General features: G+C 39.4%; 1 protein-coding gene across 1 annotated transcript in view; it reads left to right on the plus strand.

Annotated features, from left to right (window-relative positions):
* CTSC (cathepsin C) overlaps positions 1–23,373 on the plus strand; it is a 38,311-nt gene extending 14,938 nt beyond the window's left edge. The window contains exons 3-7 of the mRNA XM_008515322.2: positions 7,458–7,624; positions 10,580–10,735; positions 15,376–15,491; positions 21,037–21,168; positions 22,477–23,373. Coding sequence (XP_008513544.2) covers positions 7,458–7,624; positions 10,580–10,735; positions 15,376–15,491; positions 21,037–21,168; positions 22,477–22,979 — 1,074 coding nt within the window. The 3' untranslated portion in view covers positions 22,980–23,373. The remainder of the gene's footprint in view (positions 1–7,457; positions 7,625–10,579; positions 10,736–15,375; positions 15,492–21,036; positions 21,169–22,476) is intronic.
* The last annotated feature ends 209 nt before the right edge of the window (positions 23,374–23,582 follow it).

Genomic DNA, 23,582 nt, shown 5'->3' on the forward strand with positions numbered 1-23,582 from the left:
CTAGAGCCGATCCTTGAAACTGACATAGGGAAGTTTGTTTCTTTCTGAGGAAAGATGTGGTGCTCTTGGGTGGGTTTGGGAAAATAGCAGTTTAGTAAAATGTGCCTTGTTCTCTTTTGTTGCCTCTGCTGACTGTGCTTACAGTCCAGACCTGATTGCAAGTGGAGGTGGTTGTCTGCACTTATGTAGCTACATAGAGTAAACAAGGGCAAAGAAGTGAATACACACGCCTTGTTCTTCCACATTGCTGGAATGTACTGTCTCCACATACATGGTTTATCATTACATCATTCAACTTATTCCAAGCATTCTTTTCTGAAATGGTAGATCCTGATGGATTAGACCTGATGTCCAAATTTTTTATTATATATTCCATAGTATATATAGATACATTTCAAAAGTTATGTACATTCACTACTATACTAATGTCTTTGCTACCAAACGTGTGAAGTAATGTTAAATAATTGGTTATTTATTGTCACAAAAATGCATCCTGCCAAAATACATTTTGTGATGATCCTTTGAAATGATATAAAATATGCTTCATTATCATGATTTTGTTGCCAGAAGCAGTGCAGGAGTCTCTGTTACGAATAAATTGTTTCATTACTGCAAATTTTCAATATTTGGAAACAGAGTTTTCTAATGTATTTTAAAATCTGCATAAAAAATTTCAGTAGTTTTGGGTCCAAGGCCCAGTGGTGCAGCACTTAAGTTTGCATGTTCCGCTTCGTTGGCCCGGGGTTCGCTGCTTCGGATCCTGGGTGCGGACCTGGCACCGCTTGGCAAGCTCATGCTGTGGTAGGCTCCCACATATAAAGTAGAGCAAGATGGGCATGGATGTTAGCTCAGGGCCAGTCTTCCTCAGCAAAAAGAGGAGGATTGGCTGCGGTTAGCTCAGGGTTAATCTTCCTCAAAAAAAATAAAAATTCAGTAGTTTTGACTGATTTTGTTAAAAGTATGAAAGTGTCACAGCTTTTGAAGAGTTTAGAAGAATTATTGTTTGGTATTAGAGATGATGACAATTTAATAGATAAATTTTAAGTGAAGCATATGCTTTATTGATAAATAGGATTAAAAAGTGAATACTGCTGTGATGGGACCATCTTGAAACATCTGTTTTCAAAAACTTATTATCTTTTAACATGGCTGACAGAGCTCATACTAGGAATAGGGCAAATGTAAGCTTTGTCACTTTTCTCGTGTTTGCATCACTAGTATTTGAAAATCCTGGTTTCTTTGCAAGTATTCTTTTAAGCCACTAGTTCATTTTGTGAGACTTAGCTTAATTAAATCAGATGTGTGCTTAAGTCAGTTTAAGCAGGCACATGGAAAGGGAAATGCTGTGTCCTATCTCAGAGGTAGCACGCTACACCACAGGTGAACATCTGACATTGGAGCTGAGTGGGGCTCCCAGTGTTGATCTGTATCTTAAATAATAGTGAAAGTTGGTTTTTTAGTTTTCTTTCTCTATTACAAATAGGAATAGAAAGTAGGTATTTTCTTTCCATTATTCCAGTGGTTCATCTTTTCATGTCCTTCTGGAAACCACTGGTTGACGGGATAGGACCCATATCAACTGCTTAGTTGACAGTTTGGACTAGAGTATAAGTTCTTTGATGGCACAGATAAAACCTTCAACAGCTTTATCTCTGAGGTAACAGATGGTAGTGTTTATATTGTTGCCTGTTGAGTGTTTTATAACTTTGTAAACTCTTCAAACTTCAGTGTCATCTTTATCCTTCAGAGGAGTCCAGTGCAGTGGCTACCATTCCCGCTCTCAGATGAAGAAATTGAGGTTCCCTAGTTGTAACTTGCTCAAGGTTACATGAATGATAAGTGGCAGAACTGCGATTTAAAGGGCAAAGACCTTTTACTAAACTATATGTGTCTCATACGCAGTGCACTACAGAAAGTGAGTATTCAAGTATTTGCTCAGTTTATTATTAATCTGGGACACAGTGGAACAAGGTGTGATTCCCCTTGCCCCCAGTGTCAAAAAGCAGTTGAGAAAGAGATCCAGGATAAATAACAGGATTCCTAAAATATCCCAACCTGTTCTTTTTCATTTGGTTAATGTGGATGTAATTGGTAGATGTGATTCGATAGTTGATTAAATGAGTGGGAAATGAAGAAGGGGGGTTTTGAAAATGTTAGGCAACCAAATGGTGATTTTGAAGAAGGAAAGGGATAGTTATTGCATCCTAGTAGTTTTCTAAACTTAAGTGCTAGGTTTGGAGGTTCTTCAGATTTTATAAAATTATCTATTTGTTGCAACAGAAATCGGCGTAAATGAATAGAAACTTTAATTAGCCCATCTGTGCAAGGCAGTCTTCAGAGACTGATGTTTATATAAATGAAACCCTTTAGAAAAAGTTTTGGCTACATTTCAAACTGTACAGTTTGGCTAAAACTCTAACTTCTTAATTGGTGGTAATGTCAAAACTCACATAAGAAGTATTTTACAATAGCAGGTAAAATGAAAGATGACATGAGAACATTCAAATCAAGAAAGTAACAGGGACACAGTATGTGGTCCTAAAGTTAAGGTACCCAGTACTTGGCTTCTCCAGTGGTAAATGCCTCTTTTTCTTTTTTTTTTTTTAAAGACATCACAGCGTGGCTTAACAAGTGGTGCTAGATCCGCGTCCAGGATCTAAACCTGAGAACGTGGGGCTGCTAAACTAGAGTGTACAAACTTAACCACTACGCCACCGGGCCAGCCCCTAAAGTAAAGTTTTAAAATGGAAAATACTTCCTTCAATTTTATGTGTCAAAAATGGCACACAAATGGATAACTTCCTTAGTACATTTGTTTGAGTTATAACAACAAAAACAGCTGTAGTTTTTTAGGATTACTTAGAGTATATAAATACTCAAGTGTATAAATAAGGAGTGTGTCTAAGAATTATTCACTTGGCTTTGTAAATAGTAAATAAGCAATCCACGTTTGTAAGGACTGTGCAGTTAGGAAGCTTCAAGGGATATTTTGGAACTTCTAGGTCAACTTAAATTTATAGATAGGGAAGCTGAGGTGTGGAGAGGAAGATTGACACTTGTAAATTAGCGTGATGAGTCAGAATTTGGGTCTGTGAAATCTTGGAAGCACCACCCTTCTATTAATTATAAACTTCATATCTTTTCTGAATTTCTTGTGTTATTGTTGAAATAGGACTTGACATTTGTTCTTTCTCTTCTATGATTCATTCATTTATTCACTCATTCCATAGCGAATTGCTTCCTAGTGCCAGACAGTTTCCTAGTTAACTGAATGAAAAAGAAATCCTGTTCTCATAGTGCTTTATGTTTTTGTGGAAAGTACAACTTCATAGGCTGCTGTGAAAATTAAATGAGTTAGTATATATAAGACACAGCCTGTGAAATTGCATCTCCTAGCATCATCCTGGTTTATAGATGAGGACATGGAAAGTACGGAGAAGATACGTTAACTTGCTCAGGATCACACAGCCAGTGAGTGGCAGAGCTGGATTCCATTTAGGCAGTCAAGCCTGCAGACCGTGTCCTTTACCTCTGTCCTGCATCAAAAACCTTGGCAAAAATGGTAAAGACTGAACTAGCCAAGGCAACATGGGGACCTGTATAGCAGGCAGTGATCTTTAGGACTGCTAGAGAATTTAGGTGGCCCTTACCAGGCCTTGGGCAACAATTTGGACCTGACCTACAAGAGTCAGTCAGTCTTCTCCAACTGTTCCCTTTTTTTTAAGGGAACAATGGATAAAGCAAGGATCGTTGTAACCTGTGAAGCCATATTTGAGTTCTCTCTTCTCCGTTTGACTTTGCAAAGCCACTTTTTTTTTTTTCTTGAGAAGAATAATGCCTATTATCCCAAGGAATCATCGTGAGGCTCAAATGATGAAGATGGAAACTTTTTGCAAATTGGGTTCTACGCCTTTGCTACCTGGTTTCTAGGTGTCTCTTTTCAGTGTTTTTGGTGGTTGGCCTATATGTTTAGGCCATATAGGCCAACCAAGTGTATGAAGAAGTGATGCATGCTATTGAGAAGAACACTTGGTTCTAGGAGTCCTTGGTTATAAATTCTAGTTCAACCACCTCCTCTTGGTCTCTCTTTTTGTCCCCTGAGGCTATATTATCTCCATGTTTTCAAATCTTGAGCCCCTAAGATTTATGAGTAATCTGTAAAATGTTTATGAAGTATGAAGTGAGAGGTAAATGTTAAGGTCCTGTCGTTCTGTAATTTTGATGATGAAGAGTATAGAGTCCTTGAACAAATATGAGTGACAAGGGACGGCTGCAAAATCAATTATGCTCCAGTGATTTTTTCCCCCTCCTCTCGAAATGACAAGTCCTCCTTGCCCTGCCAGGGGAAGTTCATTTGGTGTTAGCCATCATGCTTACAGCTATGACTCAGTTGTGCCAGCTAGGTGAGCAAAACCACACTGATGAGAAACTTGGGGCCCATTTCTTCTAACTTGAATGCGCCTAACTCTTTTGGTACATCGTCATTTCATTTGTGTTCTAAATTTCTGCTTAGATGGGGAATTTTCGGGCTTCTCCAAGCGTGGTTAGCTTGCTGAACCAGATGGTGCTGTAATGAATTATTTCTATGTTTGTTAATTTCATTGAATTCTGACCTCCTTAAGGGCTGGGGCCACATCAGTACATATGTGCTTGCATGCCTAGCACCTTTCATGATGCCTGGGAAATACTATACGACCAATAAGTATTTGATAAATAAGTGAAAGAGCTTATTAGCAAAATACAAAATAGGTGATATAATGATTTTTTTCAGGAAATGTAATCATAATCCCAGACATCAAAGTTAGCAGCCTCTATCCATACCTGGACCACCTCTCATAGATGTCATCTTCTAGGACTTTGTATCCTATGAGTCTCATTCTAAGGGAATAAGAGTATTTCTAAAAGTGATTAACTTTACAAAATTCATATAGCAATCTCCATTTTGTAAATAAACAAAATCCACCCAGAGACCCATTTCACCTGTCATTTCCATTTTTTAAAAACCACATTTCATAAAAATTTCACATATTTGCATTCAACTTAAGTACTATCTTGTCATTTTTTTCCTCTTCATATATCATAGGTTTTTCTCTTTTTATTGTTCTCTAGAGGAGTCAGCAAACTTTTTCTCTGGGCCAGATAGTAAATGTTTTAGGCTTTGTGGACCTTGTGGCCTCTGGCAGCTGCTCAGTTCTGCCGCCGTAGCATAGAAGCAACCACAGACAGTGCATAAACAAGTGGGCCTGGCTCTGATCCCCTCAACTATATTTATACGGCAGGCAGCCTTCCCCAGCCTTAGTTTGCTCATTTCTCTCCTAACAGAACCCATATTTATCATTTAAAATATTATATGATATTCCTTTGAGTTATTAATTTACTTAATCATTTTTATACTTGAACATTTAGGACATTCTCTTGTTCTCAAGTTTTGTTTTTAACTTTTCTGTCCTGCTGCAATGAACCTCTTCCTGTGTTTAGTATTTTTTTCCATTTGTATGTATTTGACGATTTCTATATGGGAGATCTCAAGAACTCTTAAAGCCCTGTCAGACTGCTTTCTAAAACAGCCGAGGTGGGGGGTGGGCAGTGGATTAGCCTCAGCTGGCCTGTCTGACCAGCATGCAACACAGAAAAGGGAACATGATCCGGAGCCTGGGTCAAAGAGAAACACTGACTAGAACTCTATGAGATTTAGGCTGCATCATGTAAGGTTTCCAATATTAAACTGCTTTTGGTCTATAAAAATAGCAGTTTTGTGTAGTTGAGCATAATAAATACAAATTTTATTAACCTTTTCACACAGCGCACCCTCTAACGTGGCAGCCTGATCATGTCCTGGGCCTTGATTTCAGTCTTCCTTGTCCTGAGTTGGGGCTTTCACAGGGCCTTGAGTGGTGAGTTGGACTCTTGCTAGTGAAGACATTCTTAGCCAGAGGGCGATGGACGGGCTTCATGATATCATGAACCACCAAGATAGAAGCAAGATGTGTGAATGGGTAGCTATAGTAACTTATCCTGTGCTCTGTAGCTTAGTGGGCGATGAATCCTGGGATTCAGATCCAGCTCTCCTGCATTCTAAGTCCGTAGATTTTCAACTCTACCCCTAAATATGATTTGAATTCAGAGAGAGATGCAATAAGGTAATTTTACCTTTAAGTACAGTTAAGCCCACACATTCCTCTAAACTCGGGGTTTGCAAACTATAGGCCTGTTTTTGTAAATAAAGTTTTCTTGGAACACAGTCTAGTTCATTTATTCATGTGTTCCCTGTGCACCTTTTACATTGCAGTGGCAGAGTTGAGTGCTTGTGACAGAGGCCTTATAGCCTGCAAACCTTAAGATATTTACTGGCCCTTAAAAAAGAAGTTTGCCAAGCCCTGTACACAGTTAAAGTAGTATTGGTTATGTTAGATTAGGAATCTGTAAACTACCACCTGTGGGCCAAAACCAGCCTACTGTGTACTCTTGTAAAGGACAGCATTGAAACACAGCTGACCACTGTGCTGATTAATTTCTGTGTTGTGTTCGACTGCTTTTGTGTTTTGGTTCCATTAAGTCAATGCCTGAAACTGTCTTTCCCCCAGTGCCCCCTCATAGAAATTTAGCACGCATTTTTCCTTTCTTCCTTCCACACTCCTCTCTCATTCTGGGTTATGTGTCCCCCCTCCATGAGGAGATGTTATAACATGAGGGTTTTTAGACTCTGGAGTCAAAGCATCTGAGTTCAAATCCTGGATCTATCACTTTATACTTATTTTTCTCTACTAACATTGAAATAAGACAAAGGCCCCTATTAGTGAAATAAAGAGGAGGGAATATTTAATAATCAGGTTGCTTTAGTTTGCTCATGATCAGAATATCCTATTAAATTGGAGGATTGACAGAATAAAGGATTTTGTTTAGTTCTACAGGAAATTTTCATCATTTGTTTTGTACTTTGCTGGAGTGATTCTTCTCTGAGTGGAAAAGTATGATCTGACAGACTGAGCAAAATTTTGTTTTTGCCGCTTAACAGCTCTGTTTCCTTAGGTGGGAGCTACGCATCCTCCCTGAGCTCAGCCTCCACTTTCTCACTGTAAAATAAGGTTATAGCTGCCTGCCTCCTCACAGGCTTACTGTGGCAGTAAATGAGGTAACTTTTGGAAAATGCCTGGCAAGTGGCCCATGCTCTAAAAATGTTAGTTTCTTTCCCTGCCTTCCATTCCCAAGTGTTTTGTTATGTAGATTTTGTTTGGTGGCCAACAATGCTACTCACATAAACGTTTATTTCTCTTCCTTTTCTAGATTAATTCTCAGGATGTAAGCTCTCAGGCGAAAGTTTTTGATTTGGTTGGCAGAGGCTGGCCCCTAAGGTGAACCGAAAAAGGGATGTCTTTAATGTGAATGGGAACCAGAGAAATGGACCTGAGAGTTGAACACAGACTCACTCGGCCTTTCCTTCCTTTATTTGGTCACAGTATGAAGAAGAGGGCATCCAGGTAACCAGTTACTGCAATGAGACGATGCCTGGCTGGGTGCATGATGTGCTGGGCCGAAACTGGGCTTGTTTCACTGGAAGCAAGGTGGGGACCACCTCTGAGACCATGAGCAAGAAGACAGCAAACCTTAAGAGTCTCTCGGAAAAGTGAGTTGTCACCAGTGAAAGATACATTTAGTTTTGTTTTATGGTATGTATAAGTATGTGTGTATGTTAATTCGTGGAAAATTTTGTTTTGATTACATAGAATTTATTTGTCTTTGAAACCTAAGCCACGTTATATAAAACTTTACTGGGAAAATAGTTTGATTGATGTCATTGAGGGAAGAAAGTATTTTTTTCAAAGCACTGCAGAAGTAATGGACCAATGATAGCTTTAAAGAAAATTTTGTAAAGGACTACAGAATTGCAGTAACTAATAGAGAAAAAACATTTTATTATTGCCATGTAAAAACATGTTGCATAATACTTGCAAACACATATGTTTCTATTACAGCAAATGTAGGCAATACTAACTGAACATAAATTTTAAACCTGGCAAAAGTATCTGAAGTTAAAATTCCTAGTATTTATGTAGTGTCCTTGTATGCTAGGGCTGCCATAACAAGTACCACAGCCTGAATGGCTTAAATCACAGACATTTATTTTCTCACAGTTCTAGAGGCTGGAAGTCCAAGATCAAAGTGTTGGCAGGTTTGGTTTCTTCTGAGGCCTCTCTCTTTGGCTTACAGATGGCCACCTTCTTGCTGTGTCCTCACAGGATCGTCCCTCTGTGTCCTAGTCTCCTCTTCTTATAAGAACACCAGTCGTATTGGAGCAGGGCCCACCCATATGACTTCATTTTACCTTAATTTCTTCCTCTGTAAGGCCCTGACTCCATATTCAGTCCCATTCTGAGGTACTCGAGGTTAGCGCTTCAACATGGGAATTTTGGGAGGACACAGTTCAGCCTGTAACATGCAGTTAATATTTTGTTAAGTTGGGTCCACTTTGAGCCACACAACAAGAGATTTCAGACTCTATTCATTTTGGAAGGAAAAGATAAATGAATATTATCGGTAGCAACTTCTTCTGTTTTGTTTCATTGTGAAATCCACTGAAAGGAGCCGTGAACGGATCATCCAAAGCCAGGCCACACTGGCAACGAATGTCTGCAGCAGAGGGGAGGGGACGTGAGTTCAAAGAGGATGAATTGCACTTGTCTGGGAAAGTGCTGACCGAGATCTAGACTAATTCATCCCCTCCATTTTGAGTTTAGCTTTTAAATTGCTTTGCTTGTCTTGATCCTGGAGCAACACATTTCCTAGTAAGCTGTTTACTTTCCGCTCTGCCATTTACGTGTACTATGTACTATTGTGCTTTTTTTGATATTTCAAACATTGCCTCCTTTAATGAAGAAGCTGCTAACTGGAATGCTCAGAACCTGTATTGCCTCACGGGTAAGTGAGCATTGGGACTAAATTACCATCAAGGTCTCTTTCAGCTCTTAATGAGCTGTTATTCCCACAGTAAGGGACATTATTTTTAATCTCCTTGGATCTTCAACACTGAAAATAATAATGTTTAAGACCTAGTTTGTCATTACTGTAATGCACATGGCGTATGAGGTTATGATAAAGAAAGGGAAGTAAGCGTAGTTACTGCTTCTCAAATGCTTAGAGTCAATGAAATGACTCTCATCAGTGGCAAATATGTCAAGATAGACCTTAAAATTTACTCTTGTGTCTAAAGAAACAACTGTAACTCGCTTTTGTTGTGTGTTAGTGTGTCAGAAATAAGATACAGGCAGTTTTATAATCTCATGAAGGTACCTCTCTGGCGTCATATTTTGCAACAAGTGGAAAAGAACTTTGATAAAAACATGAAAACATTATTATCAATGTGAGTGTACACTTTTATTATTATTTTCTGTGCTACCAGGTTCTCTGACTGTATCAAAATGCTTTCTCTGTGAACATCTAATTTAAAAGAGAAAGAAAAGTTCACGGTATGCCTAAGATGTTCCTCAGGTTACATATATCTTGCTTTGCATGGTTCAATGTTAATGGAAGTCTTGGATAGTGAGTCACATTTAAGCCACAGAATCTTTTTTAATAGAAATAATGTGGTGAATTCTATAATTCCTGGCACCTGGCGCATAGGTGCGATACATGTTTAAATTAAATGAGCAATCAACTCCGTTAAGTTTTTGCTTTGTAAACATGCTCTTTGTTTGTTAGATTTATTTATATCCATATCCAAGCGTACAACATCAGATAAACCAGTGCTTCTCAAATTTTAATGTCATTGTGAATCACCTGGGGATCTTATTAAAATATGCAGATTCTGATTCAGGTGGTTTAGGTTGGATACTTAGAGTCTGCGTTTCTAACAGGATTCCAGGTGCTGCTGCTGATACTGGTTCAAGAACCAAATTTAAGTAATAAGGATATAAAACTTTTCTTTGCATCATGTGGTTATAGTGCCTTCCTCGCTGGATGTGTGTTGTAACCAGTTTCTGCTGTGATCTGCCTTTTTTATTATTACAAAGTTATAAAGGTGCATTGTAGAAATTGTAATGGGGAGCAGGTGATGATCCTCTGTCACCACTCAGAAATAACCGTGGTTGGCTTTTTTTAATGTACTTATAGTATAAATATATATACTTTCATAGAAATTGATTAATTCTGTCTAAACTTCCTTGATATCCTGATTTTTAAATTTAATATAGTGTGAACACTTCCATATCACTAAATACATCTTCCAAACATTTTTATTGAATAAACTTTATAGTAAATGAAGGACCATTATTGATTTAATCAATCCCTTATCTTACAGCATTTACTTAGGTTGTTTACAATCTATCACCAGTATGAAAGTGTTTCACTGAACGTCCTTATACATATCTTAGTTAACTTGAACTTTTATTTTCATAGGAGACATTCCACTTCCAGGCTATTTATATATATACAGATATAGATAAATAGATTGATATATTCAGCCGTCTTCCTGAAAGTTTATACCACTTTCCACTTAGGCCCAGAGTATAAGAATGCTTATTTTGATGGAGTCTATTTACATCCGTAAAGATTATATCTGAAGCTGTCTTACTTTTGTTGGCAGGCATTCTAATAGGCTCTACAAATATAACCACGACTTTGTGAAAGCCATCAATGCTGCTCAGAAGTCTTGGACTGCAACCACATACATGGAGTATGAGACCCTTACCCTGAAAGAGATGGTTAGGAGAGGTGGTGGCCACAGCCGGAGAATCCCAAGGTAATAAAGCACATCTGTTCATCACTAATAGGGATCTTTATGTTGAATGACATCCTCCCTTCCAGCCAGCTCTCTCCGGGTTTCCCACCGTTTTATTGGTCATCCAACTTAAACTTTTCATGTTATCTTTGTTCTGACTGTCTCCCTCTCCTATTCGTTCATACTCTAATGCTCTCTAAGTCCTTTTCATGGGCTTTGCTTTCACAGTGTCTGACGCTTCTATTACTCTCTTTCCATTTCCTACGCTCTGACTTAGGGTTTTGTCATTTCTCTCCTGCATTATGGATCAGCCTCCTGTCTCCCTGGTCCTGTCTCTTTGGTCTCTTTTCCTCCTTGTCCCAGTTCTTAGCTGTTCTATGAAATACTACCAGTTTTATCTTCCTATACGTAGCTATGATTGAGTTACTACCTATTGTCTAATGAATACATTTCGCCTGGCCACCAAAGCCATCTAAATTTGACCATAACTATATTTACTACCTTGATCTAAGTTCAAACAATGACACATAGTTGCTGAAAACATTCCTTTCGTTTTCCTCCATTCATAACACTCCTTTTGCCTCAAATACCCCTCAACTTGCCTATAAAAGCTGTCACATTAGCCACCTGTAAAAATTTCCAAACCTTTTCTCTATTTTAACATCCAGCAAAAAATGTTCCATATTTATCAATATATCTGTACTACCCTCAGCCAGATGTGGCATTTCCCTTCTTTAGCATATGTACCCCGTGGTATATTTCTTTGGGAAAATACGTCATCCTTTGAATTTATGTAGTCAGGAATTTGGTAGATTTCTTTTATTCCTTCAAAGCTATAGCTGAATTTGGCAGAGTATGTAGTCTCTTAACATTTGTTAAATGGCCACGGCTATTCTGGTGATATGCCATACCTTGCTTCAGAAGAAATTGATATAACTGAAGGGGCAGCAGACTGGAAACCAGTGGGAAGCCAATGGGAGTCAATAAAATTGTCTAGATAGGTTATTTTCCCTTAGTACGTTGAAACATTTTCCAATGTTGAGAGAATACAATGATGATTTCCTTTACATCTGTAGGGTCCTTGGTTCCAATTTTATTGTTTGAGCAGGCAGTGTTCAATTAATTAATTAATCAATGGCTCGATTAATTGTTAACTAAAACGCATTGCCAACTTTTTCATCTGGCTAGTAATCCTGATGTTGGCATTTTTCAACTGTGAGACTGTGGAGTTTTTTCCTATCCAGCTGATGGTATTCTTGTAATTCTGCCCCTTTCTCAAAAGAATCCTACACAGTATTTCTCGGAGTGTATTCTAAGGAATTATTCATGCATGAGATGCTCTGGTTAATCGAAATTAGGAGAGAGAGCGTAGCGTATCTCTTCTCAGAGTTGCTACAGTGAAAGAGTCTTACTGTGTGTGTCTGCGACAGGAAGTTGCGAGCTGTTCAAAAAACATCCAGGGGAGCATCAGGGGAGGTGTTGTCAGCATGTGAGCCCAGAGAGACTGGGGCTCTTGCCTGAAAGGTTTGAGCCTCAGACACAACTGCTTTGCCATATGTCATCTCCCGTATTTCTGAGGAACTCTTTCTGTGTGTGTGTGTGAGGAAGATTGGCCATGAGCTAACATCTGTTGCCAATCTTCCTCTTTTTGCTTGAGGAAGATTGTCACTGAGCTAACATCTGTGTCAGTCTTCCTCTATTTGTTATGTGGGACGCCACCACAGCATGGCCTGAGAAGCGGTGCTTGGTCTGTAACCGGGATCCAAACCTGTGAATCCTAGGCTGTCGAAGCAGAATGTGCGAACTTAACCACTTTGCCACTGGGTCAGCCCTGCTGAGGAAGTCTTTTGTATTTGATTCTTTCTCCCTCCACCCAACTACCTTTATTTTAGAGAAGGGCTAGCTTTATGAAGGGCTGCTTTTTATGTGTGTGTTTTTGTTATGTTTTGGTTTGGTTTTTTTTGGTGAGGAAGATTGGCCCTGAGCTAACATCTGTGCCAATCTTCCTCTATTTTGTATGTGGGATGCTGCTACGGCGTGGTTTGATGAGTGGTGTGTAGGTCTGCACCTGGGATCCGAACCCATCAACCCCAGGCTACTAAAGCAGAATTCGCAAACTTAACCACCGTGCCACCAAGCTGGCCGTCAAGGGCTGCTTTTAAGTCTTAAGTCTCCATAGAATATTTAAGATAAGGAGATGGAATTGAGTGCAGTGCGAAATATTGAAGGAGACATTGTGGTCTAGCTGCTGGTTTTCAGTAGCATTTTTGGATAAATTAGTTCTAAGAATCCAATGACATAATAAAAACTCTCAGAGAGTCTTAACTTGAGGTTTAGGGAGTTTGTGAAACTGCTGAAATTATAGAAAAATTTAGTGTGTATGGATATCTCTCTGAGTCCAGAGCTTTCACCAGATTCTTAAAGAATGTGGACCTAAATGATTAAGAGCTAATGAGGTGTAGCGTATTATAATGTTAGTAATTCTCACTTCTCAATCTCCCACGTTCCTCTTGCTCTCTTCCTTTTCACACCGTTGAGCTTTAGTTGTCACGTTGTTTTTGTCTGTGTGCACATTGATGGGCAAACACTCTGCCTTATAGGATGGTAGGAAGAAGGAAGTTAACATTTAAATGCCTGTTTTGTGCCAGATAGTAGCTTAAAGGTATCAGTATCATATTTAGTCCTCTTAATGGCGTGGATGATGGTGATGGTAGTTACTGGTTGAGTCTCCTGATCTCTCAGTGTGAAATCACAGAAACTGTTTCCTTCCAGAATTTGTTTACACCTGGTTTTTATTCGTAAATCTCAGACAAAATATCTAAGGTTTGTTTTTTGGTTTGGTTTTTCCCCACCCTATATCTAAAATTTTCCACGGTGCATAGCTTTTTATGTACCTTGGTTATTCCATGGTCATGATCCAAGTTGTATGTTTTATAACATCACTATAGCGTCTTTGTACTTGTTTTGGTAATTTCTGTATGTTTCATGTCTCTTAATGCTGTCTTTCATATGGTCAAAGACCACCTCATGCTCATCTCTGTGTTACGTAGAGCTTCTAGCAGTGTACCTGGCTTAGTTAATGTTTTAGTGAAAACTTAATTGACATTTCTGTACGTAACATGCTCTCTATTCTTTATAAGTCTTAAGGTCATGATTGCTAGTCATGAGGGATTTTTTTTTCTCTCTCCATTTTGTTTTACTTCCATTTTATCTTAGTGTTAACTTATATCATCTCTAAGAGAAGTGTGTGAGAGAGGAAACCAAGTGGGAATAATTGCAGAGGACATGAAGACATCCAGAAAGAATCTTTGCCAGTGACTAAATTGGAACCTGGTGAAAAACCAACTGGGTAACCACTGAAAAGTTAGAACAGTGTGGTATGACAATGCTGAATGGAATAAGAAATTCAAGTAGTTTACAGTAACAGAAAAATACATGTTACCACAGTGTGACAATAGTGCCCTAACGAAAGAGTTGACGGAGCACAGAGAGTGAGTTTTTGTTAGGGGCTGATGGAGGGTAGGGGCTGCTCTCTGAGCTGTCCTTAAAGTTAGAGGTTAGGAACAACTCGAAGGGGATTTCTTCTAAGCGGTGTGCAACCAGGCATGTTAGAGAAAAGGAGCAACAGCACCAAGATGTGGAACACTGCGGGCATTTGACAGACTTGGGGAAACTCCAAGAAGTCTAGTGTGTCAAGAGCTAGAATGCTGTTTGTTTGTTTTCAATCTGTAATACAGGGAAGCTGACAGAACACTTGTCTCATTTCCAGAAAATGTCTATCCATCATTCATCGTGCCAGGCAACTCTCCTTTTCTTGTCTTATTTTCCAACCATATCATGTGAGGTGTAGTTCTGTAATGATGAAGCAGTTTTGTCTGTTGTTTATGGAGCTAATCTGCCTACTTTCTACTTAGACCTTTTATTTCTGTGCCTGCTTCACTTCCTTTATAGTCACTTCACAATCTCCTGAGTCACCCATCAGTAATACCTCTGTTTTCTCTGTATCCTTTCTAGGCCATGTTCAACTTCCCATCTCTTCTTTCTTGGTCAAAATCTGTCAGAAGTAAGAGAATGCAACTATTTAGGCATACTAAAAATAACACCACAGGGGCTGGCCCCGTGGTGTAGGGGTTCGCATGCTCTGCTTCTGCAGCCTGGGGTTCACAGGTTCAGAATCCGGGTGCAGACCTGCATACGCACTGCTTGTCAAGCCTTGCTGTGGCAGTGTCCCACATGTAAAATAGAGGAAGATTGGCAGAGATGTTAGCTCAGCAACAGTCTTCCTCAAGCAAAAAGAGGAAGATTGGCAACAGATGTTAGCTCGTGGCCAATCTTCCTCACCAAAAATATAAAAAATTTTTAAAAAATAACATCACAGTGATTACAAAACCAGTGTCATTTCATAGGATTGAGTTACTAGATCTTGAAAAAGAAAGGGATAATGGAAACCATTTACACGACTTAGTTGTGTAACTGACACATTGTGTAACAGACACTTTATTGCGTGATAGACATCTTGAAACACTGATGGGACAACTGCTGTTTGGGTCTGATCCTAGAGCCTAGCCAGCCAGGTGGTTGAAATCATGGAATTAGAGCTTAGGAAATCATCCTCGAAGGAAAGACTATATATTGACGTCGCCTGTGTATTTCCATCCTAGGCCCAAACCTGCACCACTGACTGCTGAAATACAGGAAAAGATTTTACATTTGCCGACATCTTGGGACTGGAGAAATGTTCACGGTATCAATTATGTTGCCCCTGTTCGAAACCAAGGTAAAAAGGAAAGTCTGCTTTTCCATTAATTCATCCTGAAATATTTACTGAACATTTGCTGTGTGCTAGGCTCTGGCGTAGATTCTGGGGATGCAGAGAGAAGGGGGCATGATCCACTTTAGTAAAGAAATGGACAATATATGGCCAATGAATACTCACTTCTTCCTTTTGTATCCATGATGTGCTTTGGTAATAAATAGTCTCTCCAGCTGGGCTCGGCATTTCTTCGGTCTCCTTCTCAGTGTATGTTCCAGTAGCTAATGAAATTAATCAGAGTGATCTGCAAGCCCAACTCATTTGCTCTCCTAGTAGGAGAGACTAGTGTAGGAACAAAGAATTGCACACAGCTCAAATTGGTCTTCCTTCTGCAAGAGGTTTGCTGGAATCCTTCTTTGCTATTTGTCTTCCCACTCTCCCCCACTCCTCCGCCTGACATTATTTAGTCTTTAATTGCTATAGAAGCGCAGAAGATGGATCCTAGAAATTTGTTCTGGTAAAGTAGATTTTTGTGAGCTTTTTAAAGACCTTTCAATTCACTTTATGTCAGAATATAACATATGGTAATAAGTATTAACGCAGCTTCCTGAATGGTGGCCTGGGAGCAGAGCCCAGGTTTACCAAAAGCATCCCTTTAATTGTATTTTACCAGGTATTTTCAGAAATTGGATACAGGATGAGTAGATTTAATAGTTCTTCCTCTAATAGCACTTGATAGAAATTATCTTGTTATCCTCAATTTTGGCCAACAATAACTTGGAGAATCATTTATACAATACTCAGGTTCACTACTTCTAAGCTCATCTGAAAGATAATTATAGTACACATGACTGATTTGTTACTGTAAAATAGGTGTAGTATTTGCTGTCTGGAAACATTCTGATTAGTGTCTCCTGAGAGTGTTATAAATTAATGCTGAAAGATAAATTGTTCTTCCCCTTTCTAAAAATCCGGTGATTATCAGCCTCTCCCACTTCTCAGCGTTTACCACTGACCCTTCAGTTCCGTCCTCACTGAATTCTTGCCAAGTGTTCTGAACATGCAGGGCTTTGAGCAGGTCTGTAGCAGCGAGTCAGCAAACTTCCTGTCCGCCATCTGACACCAGAGGTCTCATCTCATCTCTTTCCTTTGTACCAGTTTTTCTGAGACCTTTCTGCACTAGAGAAAGTGTGGCTCCTGAAATCCTTCCCTACCTTTTCTTTCTTGGGAAGGACTTCCTTGGAAAGGAGGGGTTGGAAATGAGAGAAATTTGAAGGTAATTGAGAAATGAATGGAACATGAAATGAAAGGGGTGATGTTAAGAGAGGATTAAAATTTATCCTCAAGTAGATTCCCTATACTTATTTGAGAGGGTTAAGTGTAAATACTGCATGTCAGGTGTTGATTATTGAGGGCCTGTTACATGGTTGCTTCTGCTGTGTTGCAGTGTTTATAGAGCATCCAACATGTTAGGAAATTCTTGTTTCATGGCCAAGGATATAAAGACTAATATGACATGGTCCTTGTCCTAGAGACTTACAGTTTAGCAAGACCTTCAAGCAAAACACTAAAATACAATATGATAAACTGCTTTGATAAAGTGTTTTTAAAGTTCACTTGGGAGCATAGAAGGTTGAAAGAAAAGTTTAGTTTCACTCACTTTCCAAAAGATATGATTGAGTGATGAGACTGTAATTCAAAGGAAGGAAATCAGACTTTCTAAAGCCAAGTTCTTTGACACTGGTTTTCTTGTAACTTGGTAAATCTATTATTGTCTCCAGTTTTGCCTATTTTTCGAGTGTTATAAATAGGATAGATTGGATAGCTTTGATAGCTTTGATAGATTAATTGCTTTTGAATTGATCCCTCGTCTGTAGTATCTTATCAGATACTTGAGAAAGTAATGTACTTAGAGGTTCCTCTTTTGACTTCCTTTTGGTTTTCTGTACTTTAGCTTGGGAAAAAATTATTTTCTCTTCCTGCTAACTGGGCTGCTTGGAAATTTCCACTAACTTGAAGAATACCAAGTATTCTACATAACCCAGAATTCAAAAATACCCACAGTTAAGGGAATTCACAACTTTTTCTATTCAAAGCACAAATCAAGATTGATGAAAAAAGAAATATTGGAAGGACAAATGAGATTTTTACCGTTCTGCTTGAAAACAGCTTTAAGCTCCAGCGTTCTAGCTAGATTTACTTTGAAGTGCAAGAAGGAAGAGAGGCTAGGCAATTGGAAGATGGGAACTTTCTTTGTTCTTCTCCCAGCTGTGCTGTCTTTATTTATTATCGTGTCTTCAAGAGAGAAGGGGAGTGTCTCTCAGGTCGCATCAATTAGGAAATGCAGAATGTTTTCCTAATGTTTAAAATCTGGTTCATTTAAGTCTCGTTCTATATACATTTATGCTCTAGAGCTGGAAGGCAGGGACTCTAAGCAGTCTGCCTCACCCTATTCATTTTCCACACAAAATAAAACAGAAATGCCAAAAAGGTCAAGTGGCCTGCCCAGAATCACATCGCTGAGTGACAAGGCGAGAGAGAGAGGGGAAAAGAAAGCCAGAAAAGAACCCTTACTCCTTACTCCTCGTTCAGTGTGTTCTCCACTGTTGGAAGGTGCAGCTGAACATAGTTAAACTATGTGGCGATCATATTGTCTCAGTGAGATTGTGGAAATTTGATTACTGCAGAGCTCTGCTAAGCCAGAGCCCCTTCTTATTCTTTTTTGCATCATAGTCTTCTTAAGGGATAATGGTCCTTTTAGAATCTGGATTCTGGCCTTGACTTTTGGAAAGAGGCATTGGTTACCTTGGCAGCTGACACAGTTCTTCTGGGAACATCAGGGGCTTGGGGAAGCTTATCTCCTTTCCTCATTCCTGTGATTTCTCTGTTAACAGAGCACATTCTGAGCCCTTGAATGTTCATGTGGCCTGTCCTCCCACAGTGCTGGATGGTCAGATGATAATGTCATGGTTAATACCAAGAGAGATTACTTCTGTGGCTGCCATGAGCCAGGAATGAAAATGGGGCCATTTCCAGACTCTCTGGGGTGTTATTTATTATAAGACCTGATGTCTTATTAAAGGAACACTGGCTTTGGCTATTACTACCACTCATCTAGTTCTTTGCCATTCTGTCATTTGAAAGAGGGATCCTAAGGAGAGTAGTATTTGGGTGGTTTTAAAAGCAAAATGTACAAGTTAATTTGGGTTTATCTAGTAACTAGATGATGGAGAAAGAAAATTTAAAGCTTTTTTAAAGCAGATACAGACCTATAAACAGAATAGGATACTAGTCCTGCATTGGGAGACACTCAGCTGCTAGCACCTGCCATCTCTTAGCCTTGTGACTTTGGACAGATCATTGCTTCTCTCTGAGTCTCAGTGTATGCATTATCAAGTGAGTAGGTTGCACGCTAGATGAATTCCAAGGCCCTCTTCCGAGTGTTTTTCTTCTAATCTTTATAATTTAGGTGATCCTTCAGCAGCAAAAGCAGTGTATGGTATGGATAAATCTAACGCGTTTGTGGGAGAATTTTGGAGAACATCAGAAATGATAGCAGTTAAATGGTAGTAGAGCTCTAACAGACCCTAAGTCTAGGCCCTGTGGTATTGTTGAACTACTTAGAGAAAGCTCACATTAGCACCTAGGGTTCTGTCTCCTTTATAGCTTAGAAACAAGTTGACTTTTTCCACTGGTGTCACTTGCTTTCCTGGATGTAAATATTTATCCACTTGTTCATAACTTGACTTTTCTTTCTACAAACATGCACTGAATTCCTTCATTACATCAGGCACCAAGACGAAGTAAACACATTTCCTGTGAACACTCAAGGAAAGTCACAGTTTAGTTCGAGGAAAACAACAGAAGTAATTCAAGTAGAGTTTAGCATGTTGGAGGCTGAGCACAGACTATCCTAGCGTAGACTATCCTGGCTTTCCTTTGTACTGAGGGAAGGCCGTGAAGCAAGTCACCTGGAGAAAGGAAAAACAACATTCCTGATAATATTTGAATATGTAATATTCTTTTGAATACTTTTCTGTCTAAGGAAGGCAGTTATTAAATTACTAAATTCAGATTTAATAAAGAGAACAAAAGCAGCATTCTCTTTATGTAGGATGAATTTTTTGAATTGTAATATTGTCTGTTCATTAATCTTATTTTAAGTGCTTAAGGGAGTACTCACCATTCAAATAATTTGGTAGCTAATAGATTAATAAATTGAATAACATATCAATTGTGTATAACTGCATTTAATGCCAGTGTCTTGGATTTGGTACAAGCATATCTCTGAAGAATTTGTATTAGTAGCAGAAGCGAAAGAGGCTGTATAATAATAGATTAAATTATGCTCCTTTCTTTCTAGAATTCTAACAAGTGGAAGTCCCAGTTTTGTTAAATACATGCCATATTTTCTTTTTTTTTTTTTTTTAAGATTTTATTTTTTCCTTTTTCTCCCCAAAGCCCCCCGGTACATAGTTGTGTATTCTTCGTTGTGGGTTCTTCTAGTTGTGGCATGTAGGACGCTGCCTCAGCGTGGTCCGATGAGCAGTGCCATGTCCGCGCCCAGGATTCGAACCAACGAAACACTGGGCCGCCTGCTGCGGAGCGCGCGAACTTAACCACTCGGCCACGGGGCCAGCCCCATGCCATATTTTCTTACATGTATTTCTTTTTCCCACACATATTGAAGACACATATAGAAAAATAATAATGTTTATATAAATTACCTCATAATACATTTTCCTTCTCTTGAAGTAGCAACTATATTCCTAGCATATGCTTCTTACGTAAACATGTTTTGTTCTTGCCAGAGCATCCAGGTATTCAATAAATCTGTTTTCTTTTACCTTCTCACCTCCCTCCCTTTGGCTTTTATGTTCCTCTCTCTTCTTGGCGACACTTCTCGGGGAACGTGGCTGTGTGCTGTTACGCTTTTCCCTTAGAGCCAGTCTGTTTTCCATTTCACTACCTCTATTTTCCTTATGTCTTTCCTTCCTCCTTGGCCACCTTGAATGCTGTATCCATCACTAGCGTTACTCTCTTACCTTTCTTCAGCTTTGTTGTTTCTTGCCTCCTTGACCCTGGTTAAATCCAGATCTCTACAATACACCCATCCTGAGCTATTCGTAGGGTCACTTCCACCCAACAAGTTGCTTTGGAAGATGCTGCTCTGGGGCTATTTAAAAGTTCGACTTTCACGTGTCCCTCCATAGATTTCTCTCAACCTGATGGCTCAGAATGTTGCAGACATAAATCATTTCTTCATTTTCAAGAATAGTGTCAAATACTTTGCAGAAGTTAGGAGTTTTTTTCTCCTAAAATATTCTCAAGGAAAGCCCCATGTGGTAATGTTTGCCTTTTGATGAAAAAGCTGAAATCTTAGTGTTTGCCTGCAAGGTTAGTAGTGTCTGTTGGTTGAATCCTCTTTATTGTGCTGCTCCTTATGAGCAGCAGCAGCAATACCCAATAGAAATACATTAACGTATCTCATCGACTCAAGTTTGTTTCTGTTTCTTCGTGAGTGCTTCAAAGGTCCCTTGGGTTATATAGCTTTCTTTTCCATCACCAGCATCTTGTGGAAGCTGCTACTCATTTGCTTCTATGGGTATGCTGGAAGCACGAATCCGTATCCTCACCAACAACTCTCAGACCCCAATCTTGAGTCCTCAGGAGGTTGTGTCTTGCAGCCAGTATGCTCAAGGTAAGTTGCATATTTCAGGCATTATTTACCTGCATGTAGTTGGCCTTTGTGGGCAAAGGCAGAAGGGTGGTATAGTAGAGAGCACAGGTCTCTAGTCAGAAAACCTGGGTGCACTTCTGGCCATATCACTTAGTAATGGGTGGTTTCTCATGGAATTCACCGCCCCATCCAGCAACATGTCAGTAGTTACTATGTATTGAATGAGCACTGGCTCTTAGGAGCCTTCTACATACATTACCCAACAACGCTCAAAACCCTGAAAGAGTAGATATGATCCCTGTTTATAGAGAGGAAATAGATACATTATTCTTTAATATTTTGAAGGCCACACAGCTTCTAAGCGTTAGAGTTTCAGTTCCAAGGAAGGTCTCCCTTCAAAAACTGATTCTTACTAAAACCATACTAACACTGGTTTCTCTCTAGGAGAATTTAAAAATTCTATGCATAGGCTTTCAGAACAGGACATACATAATATATGTAGAAAGCTCAGCTGCCACCGATTGAGGAAGAAACATTTCCATTTTAAAGTTTTCTTCTGTCAACCCGAGATTTGGCACTAGACGGTTCCTCAGTTCACCAGTGAAACTGCTGGTGAATGATTATTTGTCAGTGAGCCTTTCATTCTTTCTGAAATACTTATTAAACACTGACATTGTGACTTCTAGTCCCTGAGGACTCCGATGTATCAAGAGAGTCCTTACCCTCGTGGAGCTTACAGTTAAGTGAGGGAAATAGAAATTGAAGAATTAGAAGAAAAAGTACAGGGTTACAGATGTGCACAATAGGGCCAGGACGGGAGGAGGGACATGAGGAGCTGACTTAGACTTTTCTGCAGAAGGTGGTCAGAGAAGACTTCATTGAGGAAAAGCCAACGTAGAGTTCTGGCTATTGAATAATGATGATAATAGCGAACTTTCATTGCTTTTACTTGAAGTAAGTAATTTAATCCTACAAGGAAGTTACTATTGCCGTCTCTGTTTTACAGATAAGTAAACAGAAGTACAGAGAAGTTAAATTCCTCACACAGCTTTGGATTTGAACCTACGTAGTCAGGCTTCAGAGCCTCCCACTTAACCATTATGTTATAGCCACCTTCCGCATCAGGTGCCAAATACATGTCTGTTAGATAGATGGAGATGAGAGGATAGGTAGCTCGATGGCTAATGGGTGGATGAATGGAGTGACATTTAAACTAAGAACAACTTCCTAGGGTTACATAAAGAAGAATTAATGGAGTAGAAAAGACAAAAGGAAATGGGACATTTTCTCCTGTGTCCCTTTCTAACTCTGTGTGTTATTCATCCTCAGGTTGTGAAGGTGGCTTCCCATACCTCATCGCAGGAAAGTACGCCCAAGATTTTGGGGTGGTGGAAGAGGGGTGCTTCCCCTACACAGGCACCGATTCGCCGTGCAAACTGAAAAAGGACTGCTTTCGTTACTACTCCTCCGATTACTACTATGTGGGAGGTTTCTATGGGGGCTGCAATGAAGCCCTGATGAAGCTTGAGCTGGTCCATCATGGGCCCATGGCAGTTGCTTTTGAAGTCTATAATGACTTCCTCCACTACCATGACGGGATCTACCACCACACTGGTCTGAGAGACCCTTTCAACCCGTTTGAGCTGACTAATCATGCTGTTCTGCTGGTGGGCTATGGTACTGACTCAGCCTCCGGGCAGGATTACTGGATTGTTAAAAACAGCTGGGGCACCAGCTGGGGCGAGGACGGTTACTTCCGGATCCGCAGAGGAACTGACGAGTGTGCAATCGAAAGCATAGCCATGGCAGCCACGCCAATTCCTAAATTGTAGGGTATACCTCCCAGCATTTCATACTGACCCCTGTCAGTCATGAAAGGGGATCGATGTATTCACAGACTGGAGACTTTGACAGCAGCAATTTGAGAAGATTACAAATAGATTCCTATGATGAAGATTTTTTTGCCTTTAAAATGAAAAGCGCGCTTGATTTTAATGTACCTTCCCATCAACCACCAGCCAACTTTTTTCTAAGTACTCAAGTAATTGAGGTTTTTACGGATGATGGTGAGCTATGAAGTAATGGATTTTGCTAATTTTGCTAATCATTTGTAATGCAAACAGGTGCTGTATTTTAAAAAATCTTTGTGAAAGCACAAGACTTATTTTTAAATTGTATACATCAGAAGGAAATATGGCAGTGATTATTAAATTTTTTTAAAATGTGTTGTAAGTGTTCAGGTGATGTGTGTTATAGAATTTATGTGCGTGTGCTTAAGAGAATTTTTACTATTGACTCCAGTTAGATTCGCTTCTGTCACTTATGTAAATACTTTAAGAAGGAAAAGGATTTTAGGGTATTTCAATTAAAAACAGCAAGCCTATGAACGTTTATGATAGGGGCATATTCAAATAATGACTAGTGAACACTAAAGT

This window comes from Equus przewalskii, chromosome 6 (genome assembly GCF_037783145.1).
Source record: "Equus przewalskii isolate Varuska chromosome 6, EquPr2, whole genome shotgun sequence".
NCBI lineage: Eukaryota > Metazoa > Chordata > Mammalia > Perissodactyla > Equidae > Equus > Equus przewalskii.